This window comes from Gouania willdenowi, chromosome 21 (genome assembly GCF_900634775.1).
Source record: "Gouania willdenowi chromosome 21, fGouWil2.1, whole genome shotgun sequence".
NCBI lineage: Eukaryota > Metazoa > Chordata > Actinopteri > Blenniiformes > Gobiesocidae > Gouania > Gouania willdenowi.
In genome coordinates this window covers 4,280,294-4,305,951 of record NC_041064.1, presented here as the reverse complement: position 1 = coordinate 4,305,951, position 25,658 = coordinate 4,280,294, and the positions used below count along the sequence as shown (strand labels likewise).

The 25,658-nt window shown below is 36.3% G+C and overlaps 1 protein-coding gene across 6 annotated transcripts in view; it reads left to right on the top strand.

Moving 5' to 3' along the window:
* Positions 1 to 25,658, top strand: part of pard3bb (par-3 family cell polarity regulator beta b) — a 257,492-nt gene that overhangs the window by 74,156 nt on the left and 157,678 nt on the right. For all 6 annotated transcript variants that reach the window (XR_003672664.1, XM_028436419.1, XM_028436418.1 and 3 more), the window contains 3 exons: positions 11,919 to 11,983; positions 18,960 to 19,043; positions 19,957 to 20,082. Coding sequence is in view for 5 of the 6 variants with exons in the window: in XM_028436419.1 (XP_028292220.1) it covers positions 11,919 to 11,983; positions 18,960 to 19,043; positions 19,957 to 20,082 (275 nt within the window). In the remaining variant the exon portion in view is untranslated. The remainder of the gene's footprint in view (positions 1 to 11,918; positions 11,984 to 18,959; positions 19,044 to 19,956; positions 20,083 to 25,658) is intronic.

Here is a 25,658-nt window from a genome sequence, read left to right as displayed (position 1 = left end):
TTCCACCTGCCAGCACAGCTTCCCCTGTAGGAAGTCATCTCAATAATCTTATTAAAGTAATTTAATATTCACGTTTCAAGTCCAACTTTGCTGATGCACATTAGTTAAAAAGGTGGAGCGGGGTTGTGGGGAAGATATAATTAGGAAGCTTTCATATACAAAATTCCGTTTTCTGTTCAAAACTAGAAAAAAATAGATAAAATAATGGAACTTTTGTATTTTTTTTATTACTTATGCAGCTTTTCAGCTAATGTAGCACTTAGTCTGAACACTGTGTGTGTGTGTGGTACATGCATGTGTTTAAGGGGCTGAGGTGAATGGTGCTTTTATGTCTTTATGTCCTTTCTATTCCCGACAGCCTATGACACGTCAGGCTCCATTAACAAAGATGGATGATCATTTTCCATCCCCTCTTTTTTTCATAGTTCCTCCCTTTTTTTGTGTGAAGGTCAAAGGTCAAACACCATTCTCCTGTTGCCTCATCTGCTCCCTGACCTTTTCCTGTCTTCTTTCATCAAAAATGCTGATCTCACTTTACCAGCCACTTTGGGTTTTTCTCCCTCATCAACTACATAATTCAACGTAAAACTCGAAGCGGTGTCAGAATTAACAGTTTTTAAGTCGAAGTTCATAATTAATTGAGGTTTGCAGCCATTTGTGGTTTCACATGATGTCATTCCTTTCGTTTAGTCACAGAATATAATTCTAAACTTAAATCACATCAGCCTTGATCTAGTGCCAGTCCATCGCATATTATTATTAGGCTTATGGAACTTTATGAATTCATCATCCTTTGTCAAATCTGTTAGAGTCGTGTTTCTCAAATGTAGGTATGCAATGACACTACGGGGGTATGAATGAAAGCATTAAAAATATGAGATTCTTTAATGTTTATTTTTAGTTAAAAATAATAATCACACAGAAAATTACCAGCAATTCACAAAACGACAACAAAAACACACAAAATAAGAGAAAAAATGCACTGACTAATGAAAAGAAAAGACAAATAACAACAATTGACACCTATAGAGACACACTAAAGGAGAGAAACACACAAGATCACTACAAAATATACAAACATAACAGTGAAACATACAAAACGACATAAGAAACAACCAAACAACACCAAAAACACACATACTGAGATAGAATAATTTAAATAATACCAACAAGACACACAAATGACAACAAAAACACACAAAATAAGAGAAAAATATACCGAATAATACAAAGAACAGACAAACAACAAAATAATACACAAAATAACACCAAAAAAACAAAATGCTAAAATGCTTTTACCAGCGACGCACAAAACGACAACAAAGACACACTAAATGAGAAAAAAATACACAACACTACAAAATACACAAACATAACAGAGAATCATAGAAAACGACATAAGACACAACCAAACGACACCAAAAACAAACACACTGAGATAGAGTAATTTAAATAATACAAACATGATAAAAATAACACCAAAAAAGACACAAAATGCCTAAAAAAACCTTAAAATGATGAAAAGATTTTGATTAGAACATGAACTGAAAATACAAAGATCATTCTTGGTCCCACACCAGGAGGAAGATGACCGTAAACTATTAAAACTATAGAAATAAATCTATTCAGGAGGCACTAAATACTGTTTCATTCCACTTATTTACAAAATGAAATTCTTTAAAATGTATATTATCACTAATTATTTCCATCATTATGCTCTATAGTTGTTTTTTCACAGAATTATGAGCAAAACTTAGTTGTCGGACATAAGGGTAGCTAAGAGAAAGGGGTACTTGAGACCAAAAAGTTTAAAAACCGCTGTTAGAGAATTCATAAAAATAAGAAAAATATTTTTGTTGGAAATGTGCTGCTGTGTGTGTAATATTATCTCTTCAAGCACTTTTTCAAGCACTACTATTTACAATCTCCACATGTTTTTTGGTGAAACAGACCAACAAACATGCATGTACCGACCTCACTGCTCCCACTAGAGATTACAGGACACAAACAATCCCTGAACTGTGATGCTGAAAGCAAATGTACAGTTGATTGGACTCCTGAGCTGTGAGACTTTGACCCCTGAGATTCTGCGCTGGACAAACAGGCTTTTCTTAATCACGCCACATTCCCCACGGAACCACCTGTTTCCATGACTCGGCTCTTTTGGGGAAAACCTTTAGTTCTCAGAGGTGGTTATGAAGTCCTACTGCTGGATGTAGCTCAGCGGGTTCTGTTTAAGCTTTTTCCACACACGGTCTGTCTTTAAGGGATCAACAACAAACAGGCTGACCTATCATCGTACCTCTCCATGTAGAAATGACTGTCATATCATATCATATAAAGAGAATCCAGGTTTCCTCAGCAACATGAGGGAAGAAATCAAGTCCAGAAAAAAGACTGGTGTTCCTCACCCATGAAGTAAAAGTGATTTATAAGTAAAAATAGGGGTGTTTCCCAATTAAATTCCGATTATTGAATTTTCGATTCGATGATAAACCAATTTTTGACCGATTATCGATTTGATTTTTGATTATTGATCTTGATTTAACATCAGTAGCTGACAAATCTTTTAATTTCACCTTACAACACCTTCAAAATTGTACTGTGTCATTGAAATATCCAAATTAGGAGGACTTGAAGGGTTTATATTAACATTTGGAGGATGTAAATAATTGATTTTTTTTTTTTTTTCAATTAATAATTGTCAATAAAATCGCAATTCATCGATTATCGATTATTTCACCACTTTTAATAAAAATAGGATTACTTGGCTAAATTATAAGGGTGTAACAATTAAGATATTAAATTGATGAATCGATTTATATTCCGACAATGCAACTACATTGATCTGTGCTCGGCAAGTTGGACTTCCAGAGGACACTAATCGATCTAAAATTATGACTTCACGTCAATTCAACTTTATTTACTGTATATAGCGCAAATTACCACAATAGTCATCTCGAAGCACGAAAATATGAAAGTGTTACCAAAAAAACCCCAACAAATCAATCAATTGTATTAATATAAGGAAATATCGGTGGTAGCGTTCAACCACTGCTCATTAAACCTGAACAGATCTTGATTGCACTTCATTTTTTACATTAATATTGTGTATAAAGTTAACATCCTGGTGATTTAAACTAAAGTGTTGGTTGGATTTCAAATAAAATGTGAAAACATTTGCCATTAAATGTTATTTACTTGTTTATTTTATGTCCATAATTAATTTACAGATGATTCCCTTTCGAGAAACAACAGGAATCTATTAAAGCTCACCCGTACTGTCCAGTATTCAGGGATTAATTGCACAGTCACACTGGTTAGATTATGATTTTGGCTAAAAAGTTACAAAATCAGTTCAAGTCACTGAATCGTTTTGGATCAAGTTGTTCTAAATGAACCATTATCGTCCATGAATCGAATCAGCAACAAAGAAATGTGATTCAGATGAAAATGTTACACCCCTATTAGGTTAGGTTTGACCATTAGTCCATCTCAACACATCCTATGTTGGGTTTCTGGTGTAAATATGTCAATTATCTAAGGTGAAGGGTCACATTCGGTACAGTTTGGTTTTATGTGTCGGAATAGAATAAAACTTGCAATTTTGTAAAAGAAACAAGTACAATATTGAAAGGAAAATGTGAGCCAGTTATAATTTGTAGATAATAACTGAAAACTGCTTAAAAGCAAACATCTACAACTGTTAAAGCTCATGCTCTTCCTGTAATTATGTTGCATTGTTATGGATATGAAAAGCATATGGACAAAGACCTTTTTCCAGGCGTAGCTTGTGTATGTTGACAATAGATACGCGTTAGTCAGCACTTCAGCGTAAAGGTCTTGCTTTGCATGTCTTAATGTAGATGAATAGCTCCTCTCTTTCCTTTTGCTGTGGTGTGAATGCTAAACAGCATTAGTGGTGCAGTGGTTCACGACGGTGGGAAACATCTCAGGAAAAAGTAAGGATGTGTTACCGACTTCCTCTCCTCATTCATAAGCAACACAATTCAACTGTATTTATATAGCGCAGGATACAACAGTCATCTCAAAACGCTTAACAATATAACATTCATAGTCAATATAACATTCATAGTAAGAAAGAAAGAACCCAACAAGATCCACATGAACAAGCATAGAGAAGAAAAAACTCCCTTATTTTGTTTTTATAAACCAGGTTCAGAGGTGACAGTCATCATCTGGTTCGACTGGTTGGGGTTAGTGGACAGAAGGACGATCAAAACATGATAGTGATAGAACATCAGTGTCCCAGACTAGTTGAGCCATGAACCATCGACCAGGAACTGCCAGCTCCAGCATCAAGACACCCGAATCAGAAAAGAGAGCCCTCGGAGGGCGAGGAGAAGGCACAGACTGCAGGAAAAACATGATACACTATGATACACTTGTTCCTAGTGGTTATTTTAATATTAATATTAAACGTCATGCGGCCATCCTCTATGCTCAAATGCTACCACTACAGACAAGGTTTTGTCTTGTACTGGGCGCACGTAGTGATCACTACAAAGGGGATGCTCGTCTGCTTTAATTATCACAATTATACGGTGTACGCTTTAGTAAATAAACAGATTTTGAATGTAGCGGTCTCTCGCAATTATCTGAGGTGTTGACCATTGAGTTGCATGTAATGGTCTGTGATTGTGACCAAAACAACGAGACCATGTCCGCTTTAGGTTATTGCTTTTATACGGTATACACTTTAGCAAATAAGTAGGTTTTGAGTTTACTTTTAAAGGTGGAGAGAGTAGCAGCCTCCCGTACTAAGGCTGGGAGCTGGTTCCAAAGGGGAGGAGCCTGGTAGCTGAAAGCTCTGCCTCCTGTTCTACTTCTGGACACTTTAGGAACTTCAAGAAGACTAGCAGACTGAGAGCGGCGTGTTCTGCCCGGACGATAGGGCACTAACAAGTCTTTAAGATACACAGGAGCTTGATCATGTAGAGCTTTGTATGCTAACAGGAGGATTTTAAACTCTATTCTAGATTTTACAGGAAGCCAATGATGGGAAGCCAATACTGGAGAAATATGCTTTCTTGTTAGTACCTGTTAGTATTCTAGTTGCAGCATTCTGAATTAACTGGAGACTTTTTAGTGAGTTATTAGGACATCCTAACAGTAGGAAGTTACAATAATCTAATCTAGGTGTAACAAATGCATTGATTAGTTTTTCACCATCACTCTGGGCCAAGATATTCCTGATTTTAGAGACAATGGCAGTCATTCTTTCAGCTAAGGTTCAGGTAGAGGTAAGAGCTTCTGGTAATCGTTCAAATTGTCACTTGGCCTTTTGCTGAGAGCAATGAAGAGGTAGAAAGTGCTCCACCTGCAGTGTGTTTTTTTTTTTCTTTTTGTCTCAGACATTGCTCCTACTCTCTGTCACTCACACTGTGCTTGGTTTTTAGACAGAAAGGTTTGCTGGGAAAGGACTTCTTGTTCGGGCAAAAACAATCTAGTAAGAATCAACAAAGTGTGATTGTAACAAACGAGAAAATCCTGGCTCACTTTAAACGCTTTATGATTGGTTTTCCCAGATATTCTGGCTTGTTTTGCCATATGTAAACATACAACTGTAGTGTGGAGTGGAACAACAAAGCTGAGTTTGAATAATAAATGATGTCTTGGTACAGCAAACCTTAAAGCTGCTGGAGACGATATTTTTTTTGATCAGATAGACATAGGCTGTGTTGGAAATGTCTACACACTGCAGACTTAATGAGTATATACTGTCTACTATATGTGTGATTAGGATGATGAGCATTGAAGTATGCTTCAAAGTTTTCCAAGATGTATTTGGAACCTACAATGAGAAATCCTGAAGCATGCTGAGGCGAAATATCTCTGTTGATTCTCCACCTTTACTTTGAAAGTTCTGAAAACATTTTTAATGAGAAAGTGACCAAGTAGAATATCAACATGCTCATTTGATCCATAAAACTCACATATACACGTTTCGTTCCAACATTTCATAAATTCCAAATTGTCTGCTATTCACTACCTAACGTCAAAATAAGAAAGTGAAAATATATGATTCCTCCATTCCTTGTTTGCTCCACATTTTTTTGAAACGTGTGCTCAGACGAGTTTGCTCTGTTTATGACATCATACGAGGAGTAACTCCTCCTACTGATTGAGTTTTAGCTTGAAGCCAGTCCCCGGATGATTTTACGTCCCGCTCGCAATGCATCATCGGAATTTTGAGTATGACTAGTGTGCCCACTGTGCATACTTAAGATATGTCCCCATATAGTATACATCCGGGGTTTTCTCCCGTTTTCAATCGTTGTATACTATCTAAGTAGTGAACGCACTACATACTCTTTTTGGAGTTAGACTTAGTATAAATAGTACTTTAGTATGACATTTCCAACACAACAGGCTTCATAGATCAATCAATAATAAATTCAAGTTGCCGTTGTTTTGATCTCCACCATAAACACACTCTTACCAAAATTGTCGGACAAGTTTTTGCATTGCGTTGTGGGAAGTGGAGTCCCGTAGACGGATGTTTCATTCTTACCGTAATTTCCTGTATTTGCCTACAAAAACTTTGGCAAAGTGACTTCCCAACACATTTCTGGTGGATGTTTATTTTGGGATGTAAACAGAAAGATCAGAATCTGTCCGAATGAATCGAATGTCTCGCAAACAAACAGGGAACACAAGAAATCACAGTAAGAATGAAGTAAAAACACTTCTATGCATCCGTTCACGGGACTCCACATCCCACAATGCAATGCACAAAGCTTTTGCCACAATGTCGATAGTGTTTGCAGTGGAGATGAAAACAAACTTTTGAGCAGAAAGTTCAACCTTTTAGATCTTTTTTTAGAACAAATTATCTTGTGTTTATTGATCTATGAGCCCTACACTGCCTCTATATCTGATAAAACATTAGCATCTCCAGCAGCTTTAATGTGAAATCAGCCTAACTATGCATACCTAATGTATTATCAGATTGATTTACCTAAAAAAAGATTAATGTAGGATGTTTTATTATATTTTGCTGATCTTCCTAGTTTTGCCCTTTAACTTGATTAAAACCTTTTGATTTATCTTTCACAATCCAAAAGTAATGTTTCCAAATATATTGCCACACACTAATCCATTCACATGCACAAAAATGCAGAGACTACATTACTACAACTTTATCATAATCATTGCCGAAGCATTTTCAGGGAACACTTAGCCTGATTGGTCGCCCAGTAATTAGTAATATCCCTAATAGTTTGTGCTTTTTATCCACTTTTAGCAATTATTAGATTGGACCAAGTGCTCTAAATGCTTACTGCTCATTTTTTTACCGCCCTAGTCATTCAGGCTACGATCATCCATCACTGAGTTAAAATGTAAATCTTAATTCTACATCCGGCTGCCCCCTGGAAGCTACTAATACTTACTGGTATTGATTAGGCTCTCCAGTGTTGACACAATAATAACACTTTTTTTTTTCTCCTCCTGCTGTAGTCTTTGATATATTTGTAATAAATCATTGTCAGGTCGCGAGTGTGTCTTAATTTCTTTCACCAAAATATTACCCTATTCAATCTTTTCTTATCAGATTTGGTGTTTCAAATCTTAAAAACAAAACTTAGTCCCTCTACACACAGTTCACTGCACCTAATTAAATGTGAGCATCCCCCCCTACCCCCCAATGTTAATAAGAATAATGAGACACATTTGCCCGTTCGTCTTCATTGGCTTGTTTTGAATTAGCCTTCGATAACCAACATATATTACAAGGTTTCAAAATGAATGCCGTGCTCTTCAAAAGGAGAGAGAGAAGGAGCGAGAGACTATTCCTACAAATGGTTTTCCAAATGAGAGATAATTGTGCACCAAAGACTTGACGATTAATGTTTAAGTGCTTGGTAAAGCAAGGAGGTGGCTATGATTAATGCTAGCCGTCATCCTGTGGCTAATGAAGCTTAAATGACAGCATCAGCAGCCAGGCCACACTAATTGATTTCCACGCATCCAAAATGCAAACAGATATTTAATGTATCTGCTTTCACTGATTGGTCAGATGTAGTTCTCGCTCCTCTTTAGTCTCGTTGGTGCTCGGTGAGGCTCATATGGCAGTAAGGATGACAGTATGGTGGGGAGCATGGGGTCAAAGAGAAAGGTCGCACTAGGAGTGCATTAGTGCTAATACAAAACCTTATTGACCTGCATATTTGTCACCATATGTTCACACATCATAGCTCTCACCTTATAGATGTATTCTGTGAAATCTGTCACATAATGGGCTTCAGATTTAGAAAGACATAGGCCGTGTTGTAAATGTCATACTAAGTCTGATGTCAAAATGAGTATGTAGTGCATTCACATTAGATAGTATAAAAAGATTGAGTACGCAAGAAATACCCAGATGTATACTACTACTACGCCTGTTTTCCAGATTTTTAGCCCTCTGAAAAGTAACTTTCTGAGCAGTTCTAACAGGCTGTTTTGGGGCGTACTTATGGATATTCATGAGTGGGTGTGTCTGTAGACGCTGACTCCACACAACAGCTGATCACTAGCGATTTTCTTTTGCTATCCACACACTCGTGTTATTGTTTTCAGCCAAAAAACTGCACATTACAGTAAAACACATGGCTATTTTATTGTGATTATGAGTCAAACACTGGTTCAGGGTGTGTGCGCGGCAGCAGCAGCACAGTAAATCAGCTGAGTTCGTTGTTGCAAACACTCACCGAAGCTGCTACGTCGCTTTCATTTTCTCCTCTCCACAACTGATCACAGGAATAGTCCATTTAAGGTGATAGTCCACTGTTTTGTCCAACCACTGCATCGCACTGGGTCACAAACACGTCAGATCATCTCAAAGGCAATACGAGGCGATATAACGGGTACTAAAAATGTAACTGCCTCGGGTACTACACCGTTGCTGTCCACTGCTCCTCAGGGAGGGGTTGAATTCAGAGAACACATTTCATGTATGTAGCTTTACATAATGACAATAGAGGTATAATATATATTCTATATTAAACTGCAGTGTTTGTTTTAGCTGTGAGGTAGTTTGAGAGGGAGGAGCTCGCATTTTTATAGGGTAGGAGGAGCCAGGATTGTCAGGAGGAGGAGTTTCTGCCACGTGACGTCAAGTAGTGTGAAAAATCCAACTCTCCCGTTTGGAGCTGACTTTTTACAAAATGTGGAATAATAAGGGAGGGAGGAAACAGAACCTTTCCAACTCTGGCCCTCTGAATGCCCCCTTTAAGTATGCACGCTGGGCACACTAGTCATACTCAACTGCCCCCTGATGCATTACGAGCCAAATGTAAAATCGTCCTCGGACCTGCTTCAAGCTAAAATTAATTAATCATTTCAAAACAAAAGTATCTCTTCTGATCTTCCATTAGTTTTAAACTTTTTTGCAAATAGGACTTTTATTTTAAGTTTTGTCAGTAACACAATGGAGGGTCTCTGAAATGTGTGAATTAAATGTTTCCGTGAGTTTTATGGATCAAATGACCTCATGTTCATATTCTACTCGGTCACTTTTGACATCTCTGAGCAGGAAACAACACAAGGTTATTGTGTTTTTGGAGTCCTGTTGTGTGTTTTTGTTCTCTTTTTGCACATTTAATTTTTGTTTTGTAGGTTTTTGCAGTTTTTTGTTGTTGATTTGTGTATTTTCTCATCACTGTGTGTTTTTGGAGTCATTTATGTTTAGTTTTTTTATCATTTTTAGAGTCATTTGTTAATTTTTTATGTTTTCTATCTTTTCTGATATTTTGTGTCTTTATAGTTGTGTTTTTTCTTCTCCTTTTGTACATTTTTGTGTTATTTTGTGAGTTTTTGCTGGTGATTTTTGTATTTTTCCATCCGTGTGTGTGTTTTCTTGCTTTGGGGGCCGAACAACACTAGAGCGAGGGCCTCCAGTTGCCCATGTGTGATACGCTAAGGCAGGAATGAGCCTAACGACGGGGCTCTAGGGACCTTTCTTCATCTTCCAGTTGCTGCAGTCAGCTAATAAAACATCAGCCGTGAACGTGTGAGCGCTGTTACGCATCACAAATAGTCGTCCAGCCTCAGCGAATAAAGACACTCCATGCATCGGTGCAGCTAAGTTTCATCAGCATGATTTCGTAACCAAAGAGGTCAGCGGGTTTAGAGAGCAGCCTGTAGTTGGGGACATGTTTTTATAGAGTGTCGGTTGACATATCGAGCTTCTATTCATTCTCTGTACGTCTCTAAACAACCGCACCAACACGTGTCCTTCAAGCCTTTCCCGTTTGTTAAAAGTAATTATCACGTCTTCTTTGGATCCACACACTTCCCTCTTTAAAACTTTATCCTCCTCTTCTCTTGGTTGTCAGGCTTCATTTGACGCTGTTATTTATTACTGCTTGACAACACAGTCTTCAAAGCCTACAAATGGTAATTGCTGTTTGGACATCATCTATCCATCAAATTAGCAACGCCTTCACTCGTCTGCTTTTGTGCTCCATCGTACAACTAAGTGGAGTTTAAGTAATAAACTAAAGTAAATAAATAAAGATTCAAAGACAAAAATTAGATAGTAACATTAATCACAGTGTCGCACTTAATTCTACCTGTACGTGTTTTTGTCTCTGAAAAAAATGCTGTAAATAGTTCAAGTGCAAAGTACAAATCAGTTCTTATTCAAAATATAATCAAACATTTCATGCATGTGCAACATAATTTATTCATTTGTCCTGTTAAATCTTACTTACATATCACCTTTGTATATTGCAAAATGTTATCTTTTCTACATACTGTATGGAGCTGAGTATCGGTTCAGATTTCTCTAATCAATTTGATTCACATGGGTCTGATTCGATTAGTGATTCATTTCAATTTTTGGTTTGGTTAAATATTCTTGTAGTTGGTGCAAATCTATTCTAAACTATTGTCCTGTGTTCATTTCAATTTTTCCTAAGATCAGTTTTATTGTTTACTTGTTTTCTTTTTCCATTTTGCTTTCGTTTTCATCTGTTTTCCCTCATTAGATGTCATCACTAGCTAATAATCTTCCTGAAATCATGCCATATATGCTTAATATGAGTCATGTAATACATATTTATTGTGAATAATTCCATATTTATTCATATATTTTTATTATATTGTATTATATATATATATATATATATTTCCGTCTTTTTTACCTCAAGAAAATAGCGTGTGAATGTGTGATATTGTCATAATGTGTCATATTGCAATTTAAAAAATTATAAAACAAATTTTAAGACATTATGATAACGATATTTTCATTTCAGGAAGTAAATTCCATCTTTTCCGTGTGTTTAAGGCAATCACTCAAAATTGGAGACTGTTAAATGGTTAAATGTAATATTCATGTTTTCATATTTTTACTGGTGTGCGACTCGATTAAAAAAATGATCTAATTTAACAAATTAGAGACTTTGTAATTCATTAATCTTGATTAATCTAAATTAATTGCATAACAATATTTGACACGAGAAGCAACATTTTTTCAATTTAATTGTATTTTGGTAATAGACTGAATCAATGAAAACATTAAATGAGCTTCAACAACAAAATTGTTTATTTCCATCACTGAGTGCTAACATAATGTGTAATATGAATAAATATTATGATTGCATTGTTCACAAAGCACACACTTAACTTTAAGCTTTTTTCCCATCTGGTGCGTTTTTAAAAAATAAAATAAATACCCACGAAGCACGGGAACGACTTCCCTCGGGTTTTCCCGTCTCGTGTTGTGGTCTGTGCCTCAGTATTATGGGTGTACTGGAAACTCGTGAAAGGAGAAAGGTTCTGTTTATTAACTGCGTTTTTTTTTTTTTTTTTTTTGCGTAATTTTTCTGTAATTAATGAATCACGATTAACACAATAAAGTCCTAGCCCTAATTTTTATATACACATTGTCATTCTATCATTTGTCCCAACAGGTAGCCAGGACTGACACGCCCACAGAGTCGGAGCAAACCCAGGCCACGCCCTCCTTAAACACCAGGTCAGTGTGTTTGTTTAGTCTGGAAACTGCATACGTTGTGTAGTAAAGTGAGCTTGTTTTCCTGTGCGTCCATGTTTGTCTACACACTCATGTTGTTATGTTAAGTATGTGTTTCTGTCCTACTTTCCCTTCGTTAAAGCAGATTCCTAATCCAGATCAAGGTTCTCACAGATATAGTGTAAAGATGCTCCATCATTAGCTCACTACAAAAGAGCTGCCAAAACGGGGTCAGGGTCACACACACACACACACACACACACACACACACACACACACACACACACACACACACACACACACACACACACTGTAAACAACTACAAACACACTTGTAACTGATATTATTTTTAAGGGCAGACACAGCTGAACACATGCATACACTAATGAGCGCTGCCTAATTAAATGGAGCCCAGTATTTCTGCTGGGCTTTGGAGGCCCGTGTGTGTGTCTGTCTCAGTACATCTGCAAAACACACTACTGTGTGTGTTTAGTGAGCTTTGCACATGCAGGTAATGATGTAAATGTTGAATCTGTTTTCCATGGTTTACCGTCTCTCAGCCTTTGGTGTATTACAGCCTAACACACACTGTATTCAACACATGCCGTGTTGGGGTTTTACTGTTTTTCAGTTCAAAAATAGTTGTTCTGTTGTAACATCCAGCCTGAGATAAACCCCAGTGATTAATTAGTGAGGTGGTTGAGACACATGGACATTTATTTGCAGTGTTAACTATATATACCCAGCCTTTGAAAAACCAATCAGCAAAACAACACAAAATAACTCCATAAATACACAAAATAAACCCCAAAAAAACATGATATCACAACACAATCGCACACAATTATTTGGTGCTCAATTGTACTAGTTTTAGGTTTACTAGTGCATGGGTAAAGTAAATTGTGACACTAGCAAGCATTATATGCTAATAAGGGGGCAGGGAAAAGCAAATTATCACAACCAATCAGGGAACTGGATTTCTGTTTGAGCAGGAGCTGAACAAACCAACGAATTACAGTTGGGTACGTGCCGCACGCACACAGAGCCGTTTGGAGTGACAGTTGCGACATCAGAAGTTCGAAATAAACTCAAATAATTCCCGGAAGTTATTGCTGAGCAATGCCAGCGGCTGTGCTCAAAGCAAACAGCGAAACATACACATTTCTCCACGAACACGGCATTATAAACGCTAATATTAATGCGTACCTTGGATATACATGACATGGGTGTGTGTAATTAATTTTTTCAATGGGTTTTTTTTTTAGTTTTTCCTTGCTGAAGGAGGGTCTAAGGACGGGGGATGACGAACATTGGTGCAAACTTTCTTTATCAATTCATCATGTTTAATTCCCATGAATTGCACACGCTATTTTACTTTGCACCTGCAAATAACAGAGTAGGTACACCTCTTTGTACATCCAACCTTCAAACACATACTCTTTTGGCCATAATTGACAACTCTACTTAAGCTCCTCCCACTAAATGAATGCATACTTCCGACGGGCAATGTACTAGTGATTTATAAATGGAAAAGTACTTTAATACTTTTGGCGCACCACATTTTCAGATTTCCGGCACACACAGACATTTAATACAACTTCTAAACAAAACATTTGAACGTCGAAGACGAGTAGATATTTGTATTGGAAAAAAAATCTAATAATAATAATGGAACCTAGCTCCCTGATTGGTTGTAATATTTTCTAAAGATAAAATGTATTTCCTCTCCCCGCCCCCTTATTAGCCTCACTAGTAGTAGTGACACTTTTTAGTACACCAGTAAAGTGTACTAACGCACTAATGAACCAGAATTGAGAACATGTACTCCAAACTTGAGATCTGTTTCAATGAACTTTGGTTAAAATCGCAGCGTTTCCATATTAAAGCTGAAATTTTCCTCCTGATTCAATGAACAGGAACAATTAAAGTTCTATAGTTTCTTATGAAACTCCAACGTTCAATGCAGTGAATTTAAAAGAACCCGAGACGCACACGCTCACATGCTCACTTGTGAGTAATGCCACTGTGATGTAATGGTTTTGCGGTCGCCAGGGAAACGATCCTTGAAATTGCACCAAAAAAAAGAGAGTTCAAATGAGAGCTAAAGACAGCGATGGATGCTGGAAGTGAGACTTATGTCAGATGAATATGTTTATGGATGATAAATTAGGCTGAATATGTTCACATGTGCCTTTGTACACAAAGAAAACCTTTCACTACATCATCATTCTAAACCACTCTGTATGCCCGCCATAAAACATATTACATGTGAATCAAAAGAGCCTGTTTTAAACATGAGGCAGTGTGATTTATTATAAATAGGTTTATTAAAAACAGCGGCTCCATTATCTCATGTTATTTATTTCTGTAATGGAGGCGTTATATGAGCTGTGAAATAAAATAAAGTGAATCTGAAAAGGAGGTTCACTAGTTACAACAATGAGTTTTATCATTTACTGATAAAGTATCTGTTTTTTTGTGTTAATATTCACATGTACATTTTCCCACAGTATTGTGTATTTTAAAATGTATTGAGCATGGAATTTAATTAATTCCCCTTATAGTCAATATTAGATGTGACTTCAAACTAAAATTCTAGTTTAAAGACTTAGAAAAGGTAAAATATCTATAATAAATTTGTTGTTTATCCCTTTGTCGACCTCAGATATGTAATAATACTGATAAACATGTACATATGACAATACACTTTATTCTATTCTATTCTAAAGTACAATACAATTATTTTTTTTTTCAATGTTTCCCAAATTCTTTTTCAAGTTGTACTCCTGTTCCTCATTTTATATAGAAAATCACACTATCGCCTATATTGATATGTTTTTATTTTATGGCTTATTTTGTTTTAAAAAAGATATGTTTTAGGAGTTGCTGCTTTTGTCACTTATCAGAACATGAAAAACACAGTTGGATGGATCACGGAGTGCCTCCTAACCCAGACCTTCATCTAACAAGCCACACTACACAACTCACTCACACGTGCTGTCCCTTAGAGGAGAAACAGCCAAAAATGGCACATATTTGGCATCAGCAAATTTAATCTGGAATGATATTTCTGGTATAAGACTTTATTGAGTTTTTGTATATATGGATTGCGTTAAATCTTTATTTTTCTTATTATCTTTACTGTTCTCACCAAATCTCGTGAGATTAACTGTGACAGAACATGTCGCGATATCTTGCAAGTTTTTGTGATACAAGATTTGAATAGATTTCTTCCAAACACTTGCCCCACATTTAATCACCCATTTAATGAAGGAAAATATGGTGAAAATGTGTGATATTCTCCCAAAACATGGAGGTGAGCATGTATTCTGTGTCATAGCCGTTTCTGTTTCAGGAAGTTAATTCTGTGATCTCTATTCGTTTCCTAATGAGCAAAATCAAAGGTCATTCATAAGTTGTTCCTGCTCAAAAACATCTTAATGTATGACTTAGTGATAAGTCAATGTGTTTGTTCTTTGAAATGTTCACAATTAGACATTTTAAATATATATATATATATAAAAACGATTTTTTGTGAAATTTGTGAAAATTTTGTAATCTCTTAAAAAACCACATTCTTTGCTAAAAAAAATTAAAAAATTACAGCTTTTCACTTTGAAAATCATATTCTTTGCCACTGATCATTAAAATACCAGCTTTGATTCAAAACACTTCCAAAAGTGGATTTTTTTTCTATATTTAAACGATAAATGTTTCCCACACTTACTTTGTGGTTATTTGGTAATTTGTCAAAAAAAAAGACCCAATTAAAACCTAATATAATGTTGTTAAATGTGTCAGTTTTATCCTTTGTTAGAACTCATTTAATTCCAACTTTTACTTCACTATTCAGAGAAAATGACCAAAACCCTCACGGCAGGAATAATAAAACCAGGAAACGTGTTTAGGTTAAAAAAAAATCCATATTTGACAAAGTCATTGATAAAAATAGATAAATAGTAATGAATGTATTAGTGTTTAGTTAAGGGTGTCAGAAGGTTTGTTCTGTTGTATTTTTACCCCCGTACGTTAGTATCTAGTGGTGGATACTTTGAAGCTGGCCCTCATAAAGAGCAGAGTGAGAACTAATGCAGTGAAAGAAAGAAAGCGGAGGTCTGGTAATGCACATGTGTGTGTTTGTTCTTTCTCCTGTGTTTCTGCCTTTCATGGCCAGGATCAGTAAAGTGGCAGGTGGATAAAGAGAACACCTGCTCTCTTCATCTCCTTCTCTCTCTCCCTCTCCATGTGTGCACTCGCCACTTTTTTCCACTCTCTTGTTCTTCTATCATCGCGCTGCGGCTCTCTCTCTTTTCTCAAGTCTCACTCTTTTTGTTGCTCTCTCTCTCTCTCTCTCTCTTTCTCAACCCTCTTCATTTTCTTTTCTTTTCTTTTTGTATCGATGCAGCCTGTCGAACATCTCAGAGAAAGGAAATGCAAATGGATCTCAAGTGTGTGCATGTCTACGTGTGTGTGTGTATTATTGTGTGCACATTTGTGCAGCAAAAGCAGCTGCAGCATTAGAAATGACTCAAATTAACTGGAATCATTAGTCCTGTATAATTAATGCAGACCTCCCGTCTTTCTTTAGGATATATTTAGATTTCTCTGCTTTCCATCTTCACTTTCGCACGATTTATTTTTTTTATCATGATTTTTTGTTGTTGCATTATACAGATTAACATCGTCACTCAATTCCATGTGACTTTTAAAAAGATACAAAAGGTGTTCATTTGGAACTATAATGCAATACTAAAACTGTGTTGAAACTTATAGTTTTAAATCAAGATTAAAATGATTATAAATCTCCCTCTTAGTCGTAAACAGTTCTTCTTCTTCTTCTTCTTCTTCTTCTTCTTCTTGCTCTTCTTTCTTCTTCCTCCTGCTCTTCAAAATATTTACCCATTAGAAACAATATTTGATCTACATGTTTGTACCTTGAGTAACACCCACCATTTGTTTTTAATTATGTAGTGTTCAGTATGTGTTGATGGAGGTTTAGGTCAAACGGACAGAAAGAAACGACAAACAAGCAGATGAAACTGAAAGGGGAGGGGCCAAACAAATGAGCCCCGTGAAGTTCAGACAACACACACACACACACACACACACACACACACACACACACACACACACACACACACACACACACACACACACACACACACACACACACACACACACACACACACACACACACACACACAGAGAGAGAGAGTGAGAGAAGGTCATGAGAGGATTAATGGCTGTGCTCTGATAGATAAACTAATCAAACAAACAGACTTCAGCACACACTCGCACATTAAAACACTGACACAATGTGAAGCACATCCACACTTAAATAACTACAACTGGAAAGACCTCTAGAGATGACACACACACACACATACACACACACACACACACACACACACACACACACACACACACACGCACACACACAGAACGTGTCCCTCTCTGGACTGTATTCACTAACGTGGGTTAAAGACTCGACTAAAACCTATTTTTAACCTGATAAAAGCGTCTGTGGAAAATGACGTGTGTGTCTAATAAAGGGACAGACGTGCTGCAGTGTCCTTTACATTAACTCTAAGTCTTCTGTTGTCATGTTTTTTTTATTTCATTATAGAAACAACGCTCGAGCATAAAACTGTTTAACCACATAACGCACATCTTAAAAACTGTACCTGCATGTCACCCAACAGTTGTTCCCATAAATCCATCACTGACGCGCAAAGGTTTTATTTTGACTCCACCAATAAAACAAAAACTGTTTATGACGAATTTAACTTTGGAAAAGTTTCTTTAAGACGTGCTTTTTACTTCTTTCTTTCCATGATTTCTTGTGTTTCTTCGCCAGACGAGAAACACAGTGACTCTCTTGATGTCACTCCGTATTCGGGCGAAGCCACAAAATTATTATTTTTTTTGGCAAAACTTTCCATCAGTGAAAAAAGCAGAAATTAGTTTTTGGGGTCACACTGGCATCAGTAGAATGTCTTTATTGTCACTGCTCAAGAATATGGAAATTGTGGTGCTACACTGTCACAGTGCAACAACTAGTGCGACATCCCATTTTTCTATCGGAGTGAAACATTCAGCCTGATTTTTAGATCATTTAGCAGCTTTTTAGATCATTTAGTAGTTTTTTTTTTAGATGTTTTAATGAGCTTTTTAAGTCAAATTAACAACTTGTGTTGTGAAACATTCAGCCTGCTTTTTTAGATAATTTAGCAGCTTTTTAGGTTATTAAGCAGCTGTTTTGATAATTTAGCAGCTTATTAGATCATTTAGCAGTTTTTTGGATTATTTAGTAGCTTTTTAGATCACTTAGCAGCTTTTTCAGTCAAAATGACAACTTGCGCTGCTTTTGGTTGCTCTAAATAATCAGGAAAAGTTAAAGATGCTCATGCTAACCTCTTGTTTATGCAAAAAGGATATAAACAGTTAATTAAATACCTGTGACCACACAAGGCGATAGTTCCAACTCTGCAGTTTCATAGTAGACAACGACGCAGAGATGTCGAACTCTCCTAAGGGACCTTTAATCTCCCCTTATACAGTGCGCTGACATGCTCTGGTGGCTGAAGTTAATGAGTAATCACCGGCCGTTGAAAACTCTGAGAATGGAAGGAATCCCACCTACTGTAATTGCACAGATGTCTTTTTTTTACATTGTTGTGCTCTTCCACACACACACACACACACCCACACACACACACACACACACACACACACACACACACACACACACACACACACACACACACACACACACACACACACACACACACACACACAAACCGTGACATTTGACATTTAGGTACAGTATAAAAAATAATAGTGTAACATTTATGTTCTTTACGTTAACGCTCTTCTGTCTTCTAACGTTGTATCTTTAAGTGTGCAGATATTTCTCATGTTGGTGTTCTCATGCATGTATGGTTCTCTCTGTGTGTGCGTGTGTGTGTGTGTGAACAGCCTGACCAGGACAGTGACGATCCTGGGTGAGGACAGCCCTCTGGGGATCCATGTGGTTCCTTACTGCTCATCACTCAGCGGACGGTACGTAGTGTAGCTCTTTATCCTCACTCAAAACAAACACAAATAAACGTGTATCAAAACCCTTCCTAAGGAAACCAATTATTAAGGTATTATAATCATGTGCTGTATTGAGAGGACATCTTTGTAGCATTTATTTCTTTTTTAATACTTTATAACACACATGTCAAACTCAAGGCCCGGTGGCCAAATACGGCCCTTCAGAGCATCCACTTCGACCCGCAACAGAAAACAAAAAAGTCAGAGAAATTTTTAATAATTGTGTAAATTAGCAACTAATTCACATAAACTCTAAAATAATACACAAATTAAATGAAACTCCACAATATTAGCAGGGCTCACATTTTCCCCATGCTAATACTACATGATACAAGTCATTTTTAATCTCAAATTGTTAAAAGAATCCTGCAATTTTCTCCAAATTATTCCACAAAATATCCCCAAATCTGTCACAAAATCAAATAAATTGAAAGTTAAGACCCGGCGGGGACTGAAATCTGTCATTTATTGCTTTGATATTATCAGTGGCGTACATATTTCATCATTTATTTACAAGTAGAACTACAAACGAGAGCACGATAATTATTAAATTACTCATTTTCCCACCTAAAATCTGCAGCCCGTGAATTAAAATGAGTTTGACACCCCTGCTTTTTAACCTACAGTACATTTATTTTGACCGTAGACGTTTTTTGTGTCTGTCTTTGGAGGTAAAGAATGAAGTCGAAATGAAGGTAGTTGCTGATCAGTTTGACAGGAAAACTGTAATGAACTTGTCTATGTTCTTCTCAACTGGATTTCCCAGAAGTCAATTAGAAAAACAATGGCAGCTGCAATAACAAAGTCATTCTATCTTCAGCTTGAAGGATAATTTAAGGTTATATATGACTTTATGTAACGTTTCCCTCCTCATTAGATCGCTGGGGTTGTACATCCGAGGAGTGGAAGAGGAGAGTCGCTCACGGAAGGAGTGTTTGTTCCAAGAGGACGAGTGCATCGTCACCATCAACAACACCGACCTGGTGGACAAAACCTTTAGCCAGTAAGTTAAACAGATACTATCACCACAAATACACAAAGGGACTAAAAAAACACAACACAAAAACACAACACAAATGCACAATAGGAATCGAAAAATACACAAAATGACAACAAAATACACAAAGTGATTTAAAAAAACACATGAAATCACAACAGAAATACACAAAATGGCTAAAACACACAACATGATGGAAAAATACACAAAATGACAAGAAAAATACACAGAATGAATTAAAAAAAAAAAAAACTCCCAAAAAACATACATAATGTCAACAAAAATATTGACATTGACTTTAAAAACACAAAACCACAACAAAAATACACAGAACATATCTAAAAACATTTACAAAAAACATACAAAATGTCAACAAAAACACACAAAGTGACAGGAAAATACACAAATATACTTTAACAACACACAAAAACCCAACACAAATGCACAAAATGACTCAGACACACAGTGTGACTCAAAAATACACAAAACGACCACAAAAATACTTAATACTTATTTTAAAAAAATCACAAAAAACATGAAATGCCAACAACAGTAAACCAACACACAAACCCTTTGTTATTTTCTGTATTAATGCATGGATTGGTCATTTTTATAAGAATGCTGGCGTAGATGTTGATAATGTGATTCTCATATTAGATTTGTGTGGCATAACTTGTGAAAAAAGTTGCGTATCTTGTAGATTTAAAATGACAGTTAAACGATATTTCCACAGATATTATCGGCCGATATTTGCCATAAAATGTTACATCGGTTTTTAATAATTGAGATATTAAAAACAAATATTTACTTTTTCCATCACTAAAGTTGAATTATTGTCTTTATTTTGCACAGATGAGGTTTATTTGTTCAATACAATCCACTGGAGCATCTCATTAAAAGTAGGTTTAATGTATTATTTAATCAAAAAGTGTAAAATGTGACCTAAAATACGGTTGGGGGAGGGGGTATCGGTGTTGGACAATATCAGCATATCAAATAACGTTAAAAATAAAGTCTACATCTCCATTTAAAAGCCCTCGTTACTCTTCTGCTTTGTTGTTGTTTTGCTGTTGTCTTTACGTTTCCGTCACTACAGAGAACAGCAGAGGAGACACTTGGCAGATGTTTAGAGAGCGTTGTCTCTCGTCTATAAAAGCCCAACTTTGCCTGTAAAACCATCCTCAAAGGACACATTCATAGAAAAGCAGATGTTTCTCTGTAGAATCCACGACTGAAACCAGGAATCACCTGAAACAGTGCAGCTAAACAACGTTGTACAAGTAGTGACATTAAATGTGAGGGTCTCCCTTTGGACCGTACTGTGTATAAAAAGATTTTAGCGAGGTTTGAACCTATTGTTTAGAGGTGTGTTTGTTCTCTAACAACCATCCAATCACACAAACACACTATTCTCCAGCCTCACATTACGGGATTTAAATGTACTTTTATTGCTCAAGTCAACAAAATTGGTATCTTTTAAATGTCTGTAAACTATATGAACTTAAAGCTGCTGGAGGCTATAGTTTTAACAGATAAAGACAAAATGTAGGCCTTGTAGATCAATAAATCAAAGATCAGTTGCTCTAAAAAAAGAAGTGTAAAAGGTTGGAATTGCAGCTTAAAAGTTAGTTTTTTATCTTTATTGTAAACACTGGGCTTATTGACACTGTTGGAAAAGTTTCCTGCATTGCATTGTGGGATGTAGAGTCCTGAAAACGAATGCATAAAAGTGTTTTTACTTCATTCATTGAATATCTTCATCATATCTAATATTATTCACTCATATCTTCTGCATTATTTCATAGTGGGTTCATTGGCTAGGCTAATGCTAGTACTAATGCTAGGCAAATGCTAATCCAGTGCTAGGTTAATGTTAATGCTATGCTAATGTTAGGCTGATGCTAAGCTATTGCTATGGTATTGCTTAACTAATGCTAGGTTAATGCTTAGGTAATTCAAGCTATGGCTAGGCGAATGTTAATGCTAGGCTAATGCTAAGTTAATGTTAATGCTAGTTTAATACTAATACTAGGCTAATAGTAATGCTATATTAATGCTAAGTTAATGTTAATGCTAAGTTAATGTTTTGCTAAGTTAATGTTAATGGTAACTAATAATATTGCTAATGCTAGTTAATGCTAATGCTAGCTAATATTATTTTTGGGTTAATGGTAATACTAGTTAATGCTAATGTTAGGCTAATGCGAATGTTAATGCTAATTTATTCTAATGTCAATGCTAGGCAAATGCTAATCCAATGCTAGGTTAATGTTTTGCTAATTTTAGTTTGATGTTAATGCTATGCTAATGCTGGCTAATGGTGGTCTAATGTTAATGCTAGGCTAATGTTAATCTAATGCAGTGTTTGCAGCTCCTGCATCCTCACTTGTATTTTTTTCAGGAAATGCAAATATTCTCATCGACATTGTGGGTATAGTTTGGTGCATTGCATTGTGGGATGTGGAGTCCCTTAGACGGATCAACAGCTGAAGTGCAAAAACAAAGTGTAAAAAATCCTTATATTGGGACAAAAAAAATGCACAAAAAATGTAATAAGTTCAAAAGGTACAAATGGAAAAAGCAACAGACAACTTTTGGTGGATTTTCTTGCACGTTTCTTATGACTTATTTGTTGAAATCGAACAAAGTTGAAAAAATCCCAATTGGGATGAATGGCACAAAAAAATGCAGTAATGCATACGTCTACGGGACTCCACATCCCACAATGCAATGCACAAAACTTTCCCGACAATGTAAATAAGTGTTTACAATTGAGATGAAAACAAACGTTATTTTCAACCTTTTACTTTTGTTTTTTGACCAAATAATCTTAATAATCTGAGGCCTACACTGTCTTTATTTGATAATAAAACAAAAGAAGCAGCTTTGATATTGTTTCCATGATGAAAACATGTCTGTCAATAATAATGTGGCCAATGGGGGACACAGGGTTGTGGGAAAGCCCACTTATTTAGAATATCTTCTTTCCATATGTTTGGCTTCCCTGTACAGTGGAAACATGACATCACAGCTGTGAAACCTCTTCAACTATCATTATTCAGCGTGGTGTGACTGAGATAAGAGGTTCAATATGTTGAATACTTTCAGTTTCAGAGAAACGATGCAGCCATGATCACTTATTGACACACACCCACTATTGTTTCTGGATTTATCTTTAGCGTAGCCTCACATTAATGGTGGTGGGTGGGCTAAGTTCTTGGTAATCCATGAATCCAACATTGTTTATCTGCAAAATATGATCATTTAGTCTCACATTAGTAAGACTTGCCTGTGGATCAAACACCAGGACCAATAAAACGTCTTCTTTTAATTAAAATCTAGGAATGAATGAACCATAAGTATAAGCTTTACGCTCCACTGATTTATCTTTTTATCTTTAATGTGCAATTAACTTCTACTGTATTTAAAACCAATATATTATGTTGATGTGATAGAACTACCAGCCGTGTAAAATAAAGCTTAACTGCACATTTTTATTCCCTTAGTGGTTCAGGCTACGTGACTTTTTAGGGCAGTTGGTTAACTTTTATTACAGTGGGGCCACAAAATTGTGATTATGATCTAAAGGTCACATGATCAACATTTATGAGCAATCTGTGTGTCTTTGTGGTTGTTTCTGTATTTTATTAATGAGTCATTTTGTCTGTTTTTGTTGTTGTTTTGTGTGTTTCACTTTAATGTAATGTAATGTATGTTTCGTGGAGTTATTTTGTGGATTTTGTTGTAGTTTTGTGTGTTATTGGAGTCATTTTATTGTTTTTGTTTGTCATTTTGCACTAATTTCTATTGACATTGTGTGTATAGGGTTTGTTTTGTGGATTTTATTATTGAATATATATATATATATATTTTTTGTGTGTGTGTTTTGTTTTTGGAGTAATTTTTATTGTTTTTGTCTGTAATGCATTTTGTTTACGGGACTCCACATCCCACAATGCAATGCACAAAACTTTTCTGACAATGTCTGTTTGTCTGTATGAATGTTCTTGTCATTTTGTGTATTTTTTAGAATTTTGTGTATTCCTCTGAAAAGTGTTTTGTATTTTATTTTGTTTTGTGTGTTATTGGAGTCATTTTATTGTTTGTCTGTCATTTTGTGTGTTTTTTGTGTATGTTGTGCATCATTAGTGAATAAACCACAACATGGTGCAACTTCTGTTTTGAAAACATCTTTAAAATGACTATTTTCTCCATTTAAATGTATGTTCGGCCCCATTTGACATGATTTCAAGGTTTTGTGATTCCGTAAAAAATTTCAAAGTATTTCTATTTCCATCATTTTATTTATGCAAACGTTGTTTGCTGATGCTCATTTTATTAAATATTACGTGATTGTCTAACAGGGGAACCATCAACCTCTGGCCAGAGGTTTCTTACTAATGCCTTGTTATGAAATGACTTTAATCTGATTCCAGATTCATTACATCAGGCTCTGATGTCATTATTTAAGAAAACAAGTGTTAGTGGAGATACTGTTGCTTTTTACTGTCAAATCCAAACCCAGTGTTATCTCTAAAGTGTCTCAGCGTGTGCTTCACTCACTGCCTTATGGGGGATTTCTCTATTTGTGCTCATGTTTAGTAAATGTAGTCAGCTGCATGCTTACATGCCTGAAGATCAGCAGCTTGAGGGATCCTCAGACACTTACTGTCATGTTTGGGAAAACGATGAATTATTGCCTCACAGATTTCAGCGTATTTTGTCAGCGTGACGAGTGAGAGAAGATCATGCAGTACTACTACTACTGTGTGTGGGCATGTGTACAGCTATGGATGGAGGCTTGTTTACTTCCAGTTTTTATCAATGTTGCGCTTCGTTGTCTTCCGCTTATTATCGGGGTCCAAATCCAGACGGCCGTCCCCACAGACGCTCCCACCAGCTCCTCTAGGGAGATCCATGGAGCTCCCAGACTGATAGAGAGATGAAATCCCTTCAGCGTGTCCTCAGTCCGATGGAGGCTTCTAGAAAGATGCTTCAAACACCTCAATTAGCTCCTTTCAAAGTGGAGGAGCAGCTGCTCTACTCTTGAGTTCCTCACTTTATCTCTTGATACGCTTCAGCCGGGCCATTTTGGAGGAAACACATTTTTTTTTTTGCCTTTCATTATTTCGATTATTATGGGCGATGGTGGAGTAACGGTTAAAAGACCGGGCTTGTAATTGGAAGGTCACAGGTTCAAATCCAACGTGGTCCATCACTGTGGGATGTTGAGAAAGTTCCTTAACCCTAACTGCTTGTGTTGTACGTGGCTTTGGATATAAGTGTCTGCTAAATGAAATTGTAATCTTGTAATTTCAAACATGAACATAGTATTGTAATTAAAGAGAAAATAAACACCAAACCCTGCAATTTAAGCTTCTTACATCAGGTATTTGGGCTCATTTTAGTTCAGGGGTCAAATACGGAGCAGTTTGATCTCAGCAAGGTCGCAGATTTTAGGTCGTAAAAAATGCTCAAGTTTGCATTTTCACATATACATGACATACACAGCATGTGAGGCACAGGCTATAAATATTCAAGCAATAAACAACACATCAGTGCTGGATCTGCTTTTGAAAATG